This window comes from Wyeomyia smithii, chromosome 3 (assembly GCF_029784165.1).
Source record: "Wyeomyia smithii strain HCP4-BCI-WySm-NY-G18 chromosome 3, ASM2978416v1, whole genome shotgun sequence".
Taxonomy (NCBI): domain Eukaryota; kingdom Metazoa; phylum Arthropoda; class Insecta; order Diptera; family Culicidae; genus Wyeomyia; species Wyeomyia smithii.
In genome coordinates, this window is record NC_073696.1 from 116,331,454 (window position 1) to 116,341,893 (window position 10,440).

General features: G+C 37.8%; 1 protein-coding gene across 2 annotated transcripts; it reads right to left on the bottom strand.

Annotated features, from left to right (window-relative positions):
- Window positions 1-675: 675 nt before the first annotated feature.
- On the bottom strand, window positions 676-3,272 carry LOC129730441 (leucine carboxyl methyltransferase 1). 2 transcript variants are annotated; one of them, XM_055689768.1, is made up of 5 exons: window positions 2,634-3,272; window positions 2,383-2,566; window positions 1,975-2,326; window positions 1,717-1,911; window positions 676-1,079 (listed from the first exon to the last, which is right to left on the bottom strand). In XM_055689768.1, the coding sequence occupies exons 1-5, from the start codon at window positions 2,847-2,849 to the stop codon at window positions 1,061-1,063; spliced, it is 966 nt and encodes a 321-aa protein (XP_055545743.1). In that variant the 5' UTR covers window positions 2,850-3,272; the 3' UTR covers window positions 676-1,060. The 2 variants fall into 2 exon arrangements, with proteins under 2 accessions (XP_055545743.1, XP_055545742.1); XM_055689767.1 differs by having other exon boundaries at window positions 676-1,656.
- Window positions 3,273-10,440: the final 7,168 nt, after the last annotated feature.

Sequence of the window (10,440 nt, forward strand, 5' to 3'; positions counted from 1 at the left end):
TGACGGAATCGATAATGGGTCAGTTGTGGAGAACTAAACATTTTAATCGACCATTTTTAACCTGGCTGAAACTTTGCACAAGTGTTTCTATGGGATGAAGATCATTTGTGCTACTGTTTTTTTTTTTTTTTGAATCCAATTTATGAAAACAGTTTATGTAAAAGGGATATTAATGATAACCAATATTTCAAAACCCAGAACGGTTTATTCGATCGGTGTGACGTCTTCGGCAAATAAGGCACTCGGGTCAGTCAATTGGATTCACATGTCCTTCCTGCCAACTGTAACTTTTTTGTTTCTCATTTCTCCGTGATCAGACAACATTCGATGTGAAAATAATGTTTGTAGTTTCTATGAAAAAATTAAAATACTTGGCAGAGGACGTCACACCGATCATACAAACCGTCCTGACTCTAAAAATATTTATAATCATCAATAGCCCTTTTCACAAATTAGTCATGATTCAAAAAAAAACTAATTTCACAAAACGACATCTTTAGTCCATAATTGAGACATTGATAGAATTGCTCAAAAGCAATAAATGAGATGACGAATATCGAAGCTGTCGGTGTCAGGCTATACGATCAATGTAATTTTCCAAAATTTTAGCTTAGCAGGAAGAAATAAAAAACGTGTACTAATGCTGTGATATTCTCTAGGTGACATTTCCAGCAGTTTTCTCCGCACGGTTTTATTTACCATCATTTACGATTAGTAACAAGTTCTTGACTATGGGTTTTTGGTAGAACGTTTCACAGCAAAAAGGACAACGCGGTTCGAGTGATAGTGCCAAATGGCATTGAATCAGTACGGTGCATATGAAATTTTTTTTTGTCATGACTATAATAATGTAATCGAAAGTGTTCCTATGGAAACATGACATTTTTAGTCTATAGCCAAGTAGAATTCACACATGGGATCTATTATTTAAATATTCAAACAAAACGACTACCAAACATAAACGATTTACGCTACAACCAAAGCTTTATGAAAGAAACCGGAAGTCATACAGACTCGAACTTCAGCATTTCTTACTAAATGTCTCGATTGGGATGACCGATTATAGTTGACGCTGATATCTATAAACCAAAAAGGAAATTTGACACTGTAGTCTTCGTTTATGGCTTACTAATCATACAATTTGTTAAACACTATCTACAATATGACAGTCCAAAAATGTGCTGAGGTCGAGAGCTATTGATTATACATAGTTGTTGTATATTTAATCACAACTTAATTTTACTTTCAAAACCATTCACTGTACGCTCTTTTGTAATATATTACTCCTACATTTGATTTATATTAGCATACACAGAAAAACTTTTAGTTACATTTTAATTTGAATTAGTGACCGCAACTTCCATATTAAGCACATTTACCGAAGATAGCGAAGTCCACTTATGGTCACATTATTATACATTAAAAACGAATTGCATGCTGCTTACTAGCCGAAACATCTTGCCTTATAATGCCGAGATTTTAACGATAGCAACTTTCAATACTTAATTATCTACCAATAACAAAAGGAAAACAAAATCAAACGTTGTTTATAATTATATGCAATTTTCTTCGGCGGTCAGTCGCAATTGAAAGTTTAGTTGGCTCCTTTATCGATTTGCTTAGTCAATGTTTAGCGACGATAGTCGTTTCTCAACGCTGAGATAAGCAAAATTGCAATGAACAAACATTCGAAATAGATATAGTTTATTGACTTACGTTATTTCGATATCCTGAAAGAGATCTCCAATCCAGCTGATGGAGATACAGTAATGCTGAAATAATTGCATCAGCAGTTCTGCTTCATCGAGCATTTCGATGCGTTCAATTCGAGCCCTTTCGACTGGCGGGATACTGTTATAGATCTGCACCATATCCCACGCACGGGCACCGTGCCAGTTGCAACTAAGGAACCTGTATGACATAAGTAAAGGTCTTAGATTCCTTTCTAAAATACATTTATACAATTATTCAAACCTGCTAATCTGCGTGTCTAATGAAACACATGACTCTACTCCAGCTAAACTGCATCCGCGCTGTCTCAGGTTGTTAAGCATAACTTCTCCGAAGCGATCATTCATATTGACCTGCTCGTAGTTGACGAACACGGCTGACTGGAAGTTCGAGGCGAACCACTTTAGTAGATTGCTACTGTTTTGTGGTTCGATATAGACTAGGACACACTCAGCCAAAAAGATAGTAGGAATACTAAAGTCAACTTCGGATTGCTGCATTTTTAATGCCACTTCATCGATGTTTCTTAAATCAACCCCAACGATATGATAATTGCTGGAATGCAGATCCGTCGGGCTGAGACGCACTTCGCCATCTGTGAAGAAAACCTATACTGAGTTAAGAAATTGCACTTACGAATACGGTACAAACCTTCAACATGTATTTTTTCCAGTAAAATTTTATTTCTTTTGATTTGATAGCATTTGCGGGATGTTACTGCGGGAAAATCTAGCTCAACAAAGTTTGATATCATATGCCCAGATTCCCGAAGTCTCCAATACAGTGTATCAAATCCACATCCTAAGTTAATAATTTGGCATTTATCTCCAGTTTTCTGCAAAATAAGTCGTCCATTCAATCGAAAATTAACTTTCAATATGCTTGAAATATTCTTCGCTTACCTTGAAAAATTTTTCGATGCACATTTCAATACCCTTGACCCGAGCGAAATAACCTCGGTTTATCTCCGGTTGCTTTCGATCCGGGCTGCGCACGAAATAACCCAGAAAGTCGTCTTTCCAGTAACCCAACTTGACGGCTGAACGTTTACAGTTGCTAGCATCGTCGTTCGTCGAAATGACCGCTTCGTCGCACGGATGAAACGCAGGCGGTTCCATGGGTAACAATTTTCGATATTTTTGTATTGAGAAGTCAGTTAATTTCACTCGACTAGGATACTTTTGCACAAATCTTTTATTTCAACGACCTTCAGTTTGCAGGTAAATTTGTTTTGACACTTTGGCAGCAACTGTCAAAGTCAGACAAAAGAGTGAACGGAATGAATGCAAACGACTGGTAACGCCTAGCATGAACTCCGCTACCAGCGCTTCACACTTTTGAAAATTCAACTTATGTTCACTCGTCTCTTTTTTATGCAGTACTTTTAGTAATACAACTTAAGAGATTTTCAACAAAATACCGTGAGGCGCCCTAATTCTGCGCGGCTCTTATTACTGCGCACTTCGTATCAAAATGTTGATGCCGTTTAGTAAAAAAGGAAACATAAGAGGAAAGTTGACAGTTTAGCCTGTAGTACACTCTTTGTCTAATGGTCAAATATTTGACCTTCTGACATAATGGTCAAATTTATTTGACATCATTAGAGAGTGACAAACAATCATCTTTGACCAAATTTTTATCTGTCAAAAAGTGCCAAATATTTGACGCTTGATCAAAGAGTGTAAAGCCTGTAGTACACTCTTTGTCTAATGGTCAGATATTTTTGACCTTCTGACATGGTCGGCGTGCGACCAGACCGAGCCAAGCGCCATTTTCTTTAAAATTGAGTTATTAGCACTAGTGGATGTGCTAACTGATAATCTATGTTCCATTAAAGTATGAAATCATTTGAACAGTTCATAGGCGTGTTATAATAAAAAAATCTCTGTAGCACTTTGTGAAAAGAACGAAATTGCGTTCGACCAGAGTGAACCGTAAACACAGACATGGCATCTAAAGAAAGTGATTGTTTGTGATTTAAAAGCAAACTTTGCAATTTATTTTAACCAGTGACTGATTTCTCCGCTCCGGACAGCTCGTTAATACGACTGTCATCAGAATGAGATAAATAAACAGCCAGGCGGTTTTCGTAGAGCCGAACTTCGTTTCAATGAACACATTACTTTTTTTCAAGATCTTGTTGAGCCAGACCGAACCAAGTGCATTTTATTTTCATTTAATATTTTTCAAATAAAATCAAATTTTTTCGTGTAACGAACGTCAGGACTGGGTTACTATTCGTTAAAACAATAAAATTAGGCTATACCCGCTTCAAAATACCAGAGCATTTCATGTTGATACTATCTTAACACTTAGCACTTGGTGCGCTTTGGCACCAGGAAATAGAGCAACAGAACTAAAGCTTTGCTTTCCTATCAGCTGTATAATTTTTGATACAGATTGGACTGAGAGTTAAAGCAGCGTTGATATCTATGTATTACGTTCGACTAGTGAGAAAAATAAGCTTGTTTAATAGTTAAGTTGATATGTTGTAGTAAATACGTTTGACGAGACCGAACTGAAGACCATTTTTTAACATTTTTGTTCGACCAGAGTGAACTGAGTGCATAGGTGTCAGAAATGAACACCAAATATTTTATCAATTATTGCTATTTTTCGTGTATTTATGATAACAGGACATTCATGAAGCCCTGTTCATTACATGTTAGCATTGAATTAATGATAAGTTCAAACACGATTAGTTTATGGGTGGTCAAACTTCAAATGCTAATTACTCAAAACAATGTGTTTGGAGCTTGGCTCGGTCTGGTCGCACGCCAACCACATAATGGTCAAATTTAGTTAGTTTAAAATAGTTTATTTGACACGGCACGATACATCTTAAGTTTTACTGAGCCAAATACAATTCTTATTATGTCTAAGTTAGCAGGAAAAAGAGGGAGGCACTTTTATATTTCTCGCGGCCGACTACGAGCTAGTGGGGATTAAAGGTGAGAGGAGGGGAGTACAATCTTGACTTAAAACTATATCAACACTTTGTTATTCAACTGGTAGAGCAGTAATAGTGATGTGGCGCAGTTTTGGTCTGAAGTGTTTGCGTAAACATAGATGTTGGTTCCGTTTTCGTGTCTCCAGCATAGTGGTATTCTGACAAGTAGACAAAATAATTTTAAATTTGAATGTCGGCAATTTTCAAATAACAGTATAGCTGTGTCATGTACTGGAGATAACCGCTACCCAGGATGTCTCTAACGGGAACTTTCGGTTGTTTTCCTAGGGCCCGAAGGGAATCTATCAGCTTGGACCTAGCACCAGAGAGTTCGGTACACGACCAAACAACATGCTCAATGTCGTGGTAGCCATCGCCACAAATGCAGTGATTACTTTCCACAAGCCCTATACGAAAGAGATGCGTGTTTAACGTATAGTGATTGGACATAAGTCTGGACATCACGCGAATGAAGTCTCGACCTACATCCAACCCCTTGAACCATGCTTTCGTCGATACCTTAGGAGAAATGGAATGTAGCCACCGTCCCAGTTCATCTGTATCCCATGATAATTGCCAACTTTTGAGCGTCCTCTGACGCAAAATACTGAAAATTTCATCATAAGCAATTGGTCTATCATAAATATCGCCATCAATAGCACCCACCTTAGCTAAAGAGTCAGCCTTTTCATTGCCCGGAATGGAACAATGAGAAGGGACCCACGCTAAGGTAACCCGGTATTTTTAATCTGTTAAAGCACTTAAAAACCGCCGTATTTTCCCCAGGAAATACGGGGTGTGCTTCACAGTCTTCATCGATCGCAGAGCCTCAATGGCACTGAGACTGTCTGTGAAGATGAAGTAGTGGTCCATGGGCAGGGTTTCGATGATCCCAAGAGAGTACTGAATGGCAGCAAGCTCTGCGACGTACACGGAAGCAGGAGCATCGAGTTTGTAGGAGGCGGTAAAATTTTCGTGAAAAACATCGAAGCCAGTGGACTCATCTAGATTAGATCCGTCAGTGTAAAACATTTTATCACAACCAACATGTTTAAACTTATTGGAAAAAATCTTAGGGATCTCTTGCGGTCGCAATTGATCCGAGATACCAAAAATGTCTTCTTTCATGGTGGTGTCGAAGAATATAGCATTAAAAGAAGTATCCAAAAGTGCGACATTGAAAGGAACGTATGAAGAAGGGTTAATATCTTTAGCCATATAGTTAAAATATAAAGGCATAAATCTGGATTGAGATTGAAGATCGACCAACCTCTCGAAATATTCAATTACTAATGGGTTCATAACTGTGCATCGAATTAGCAACCGGTAAGAGAGATTCCAAAAACGATGTTTCAACGGAAGAATACCCGCTATCACTTCAAGACTCATCGTATGGGTCGACTGCATGCAGCCCAGGGCAATACGCAAACAACGATATTGTATTCTTTCTAATTTTATAATGTGCGTGTTCGCGGCGGAGCGAAAGCAGAAACAACCGTATTCAAGAACTGATAATATCGTTGTTTGGTATAACCTTAGAAGGTCTCCTGGGTGAGAACCCCACCAAGTTCCGGTAATCGTACGAAGAAAATTAATCCCCTGTTGGCATTTTTGTGTCAGATACCTAATATGGCAAGCCCAGGTGCATTTAGAGTCGAACCAGACCCCGAGATATTTAGCGACTAAAACCTGATTGATCGTTTTACACGTTAATAGTAGCTACAGCTGAGCTGGGTTATGCTTTCTAGAAAAAACGACCAGCTCAGTTTTCTCCGGAGAGAATTCTATACCCAGCTTAAGAGCCCATTTAGACAAATTGTCTAAGGTATCTTGCAATGGACCTTGCAGATCGTTAGCTTCGCTTCCAGTAATGGAAACTACGCTATCGTCTGCAAGTTGCCTTAGCGTGCATGAATTTGCAAGACATTCATCGATGTCATTGATGTAAAATTTATATAAGAGAGGGCTTAAACATGAGCCCTGGGGAAGACCCATGTAACTAATTCGGGAAGTTGTCGAATCACCATGTGAGAAATACATATGCTTTTCTGACAACAAATTGAGCAAAAAAATATTCAAATTTGGTGAAAGTCCCTGCAAATGAAGTTTCTCGGTTAAAACTTCTACAGAGACACAGTCAAAAGCCCCCTTAATGTCCAAGAATGCAGAAGCCACTTGCTCTTTTCGAGCAAAGGCGAGTTGAATTTCAGTAGAAAGCAACGCTAGGCAATCGTTCGTTCCTTTGCTCCGGCGGAAGCCAAATTGCGTATCTGAAAGTAAACCATTTGTTTCGACCCATTTGTCTAACCGTAAGAAGATCATTTTCTCCATTTATTTCCGGAGGCAAGAGAGCATAGCAATTGGCCTATATGAATTGTGATCAGAGGCAGGTTTTCCGGGTTTTCGAATAGCAATGACTTTCACCTCCCTCCAGTCGTACGGAACAATGTTTAGCTCAAGAAATTTGTTGAACAAGTCCAACAAGCGTCTTTTTGCAGAGTCGGGTAGATTCTTCAACAGGTTGATTTTGATTCTATCCAACCCTGGAGCGTTATTGTTGCACGAAAGGAGGGCAATTGAAAATTCCAACAACGAGAATGGAGGCTCTCCCGTGGGTACTAGAAACGCGTCGCGAAAACTTTTCTGTTCCGGTACAGAGTCCGGACAGACCTTTTTGGCAAAGTCGAATATCCAGCGGCCTGAATACTCCTCACTTTCATTAGAAACGTTACGATTCCGCATGCGTCTGGCCGTGTCCCAAAGAGTGCTCATCGCTATTTCCCTCGACAACGCGTTTACAAACCGACGCCAGTATCCGCGTTTTTTCGCTTTAATTAAACTCGTCATCTGCCTATCCAGTACATCGTACTTTCGGAGCAGATCAAGAGTACCGTGTTTTCGGAAGGCCAAATACACCGAGGACCTTTGCGCGTACAGGTCAGAGCACTCTTTGTCCCACCACTTGTTGGGAGGACGCTGTCTAATCGTTACCCCGGGTATCGGTTTCGTCTGAGCAGAGGGATAGGTCAAGCACGCTTTCACGTGCTGGAGGATTAGGTACACGTGTCGCTCCCAGTATTTAAAAGCGTCATGTTGAAGTCGTCGATCAAGTTACAAATCACAGAAGATCGGTTGTCGTCGTATAGCGACCCCCATTGCGAACAGTGAGAGTTGAAATCTCCCAAAATCAAAAAAGGTGCGGGAAGCAATTCTGCTATGTTAGAAAGTTGCCTCTGTTCAATCCGCACAAATGGAGGAATATATATTGAAGCAAGGCAAATGTCTTTTCCATTCATATTCGTTTGAATGGCAACGGCTTCAATATTCGAGAGCGAGGGGAGGTCGATTCTGAAAAAGGAATAGCACTTTTTGATCCCTTAAAGTACCCCTCCACCGTGTGAGTTTCGGTCTCGACGAATTATGTTAAAATCGTGGAAATTCGGTTGGTCATTTGAATTAAGAAAAGTTTCACAGAGCGCAAACGCATCACAATTGCATGTGCTTATCTAATGTGAAAATAGATCGAATTTGGGGATGATACTTTTGCAATTTCACTGTAATACAGTGATAGAATTCCTAGCCTCTTTCGATGTATTAGTCATCGAAAGATATGATAGCTGAAATGAGGGGCCAAGTTCCTGCTAGGTATACCAAATTTTAAAATAATTCTCCAAAACAAAAGGGATCAAATAGAAAAAAAGACGATGGTATTTAAGATAAAAAAAAAACACTAATAATAAAAGCGAATACTTCACCAGACTGAATTATTTTTCTACGCGCCCTCCTGGTAAACTCTTTGACCGAGCGTCAAATATTTGTCACTTTTTGACAGATAAAAATTTGGTCAAAGATAATTATTTGTCACTCTCCAATTTTAACATGGGGCAAACACGGGCAAACAACAACCATGATGTCAAATAAATTTGACCATTGTGTCAGAAGGTCAAATATTTGACCATTAGACAAAGAGTGTACTACAGGCTTAATACAGGCTTTAATATATAGGAAATCACTTCCAAACATCATTTATGAGATGTCTTTTTATTATATTTTTTCAACATTTTAATACGAAATGCGCAGGATTAAAAGCCGCGCGGAGTTAAGGCGCCACACGATATGTGACTTTTGTATTTGAATACAAGAATTTAATAATAAAAAACGGATTTGCGTAGTTTATATTTTGTTCGTGCAGTCTGAGCCATCAATTGGGTTGATTAGCTATATCAGTTTTTTATATCATCTGAAAGATCTGCATTTTCTAAGTAAAACGTGATTTGAATTTATTTTTCTATCGTTATCCTTCGCTTTTTAAATCACGATTTGAAACTGCTCGAAATCTGCTCGAAATCGCTACAATGACAGTTCGCCCATATACCAACTGTCATTGTAGCGACTTAGAGCGATTTTTTATTCTTTATTTAAAAATCGAAGGATAATGATATAAAGTTTTAAAAAATCACGTTTTGCTCAGAAAATTACACTCTTTCAGATGATATATAAAAATCGGAAATCCGTGAATAGCTGAACAACCCAATTGTAAACTAAAAAAATACTTCATAAAAGGTATTCTATTAAATTTCTTCTTCATTCGGCATTTGCCGATTCCAGCGTGCATAAAGTGTGTGTAGGACAATTATGCTTGGAGCCAGAGATGCCAGAATTATTTCGTGTGATTCCGTAGATTCTACGGGTTTCTTCTGAATTCTACGGAATTCTTCGTATACAAATCCGTAAACCTACGGAAAAGCCAAGCAAGCCTGCTTGAAACGGTGCAATATGTCTCACGGGTGCTGTGAAACGATAACAAGAACTTGTTATTCAATATTTCTTCTTAATTTCAAAGAATTATCCAGCACATTACTATAATAATCTGCATTTGTGTGAATGAAAAAATGGTTAATTTCAAACACCAAACACCGAAAAAAAAAACAAAATATTTTCATAGCTCAATTCGATTTCAATTTTTCAGTTAATCTGCTCAATGTTTCTTACACGCAACCTTTCAACGATCATCTAGCTTTATATTTTCCGTATTTTCCATATTAGAGCAAAACCACTTCTATTGATCAGCAAATACGCAAAAATTTAATTGACTATTTATGATGTGAATGAAACTTTGCACGCGTATCTCAAAAACAATTGATTGGATAGAAAAATTGTCTGAAAATGAATTGTAAGGAACTGATAACACCTTGTAAAAAAAGTATAGACCGTAATTTTTTTTTTGACAACAAAAACTTCTAAATAAGCACTTTATTTCAATTTAATGAAAAGAGTAGATTTCTTTCTTATTTTTTTTTTCAAAGAAACTTGGAGCTTTTGGTAAAGGGTGGTGCAGGATGGACTAATAAAACTTAATTTGTTATAAAAGGTTAAGTTTTGGTTAAAATTCTAGTTTTGACATTTTTCAACATATTTGTAAAAATTGAGAAAAATACTCAGTTTGCTCAGCCAAATGCATGTGCGAAGTTTAGTTTAAATCAAAAATGATCGATATTAGACGCCAGGTCATTTGACATTGTTTTTCTTATTAGCGAAATACATATTACCAGTGGCGAGCGCTTTAAAAAAATTGTAATAGTGAGTCTCTACTCGAATCGCGAATAGCTGGCTTTTTGTAAAACAAGTGGCACAAACGAAAACAAATGTAAAATTTCAACAAAATTAAAATCAATAGACATTAATTTCCTGTGATAATCTATCAAAAATCATAGAAAGAAAAAAATCTAAGCAGAAATGCAATAGAGAACTAGAAACTT

Excerpts from the sequence above, each read along its gene's own strand:
- LOC129730441 (XM_055689767.1), bottom strand. The coding sequence starts at position 2,849 with ATGGAACCGCCTGCGTTTCATCCGTGCGACGAAGCGGTCATTTCGACG. Across the intron at positions 1,912-1,974 it reads TTAGACACGCAGATTAGCAG|GTTCCTTAGTTGCAACTGGC; the intron begins GTTTGAATAATT and ends TATGTCATACAG. Across the intron at positions 1,657-1,716 it reads TTTCAGGATATCGAAATAAC|CGTTGAGAAACGACTATCGT; the intron begins GTAAGTCAATAA and ends TGCTTATCTCAG.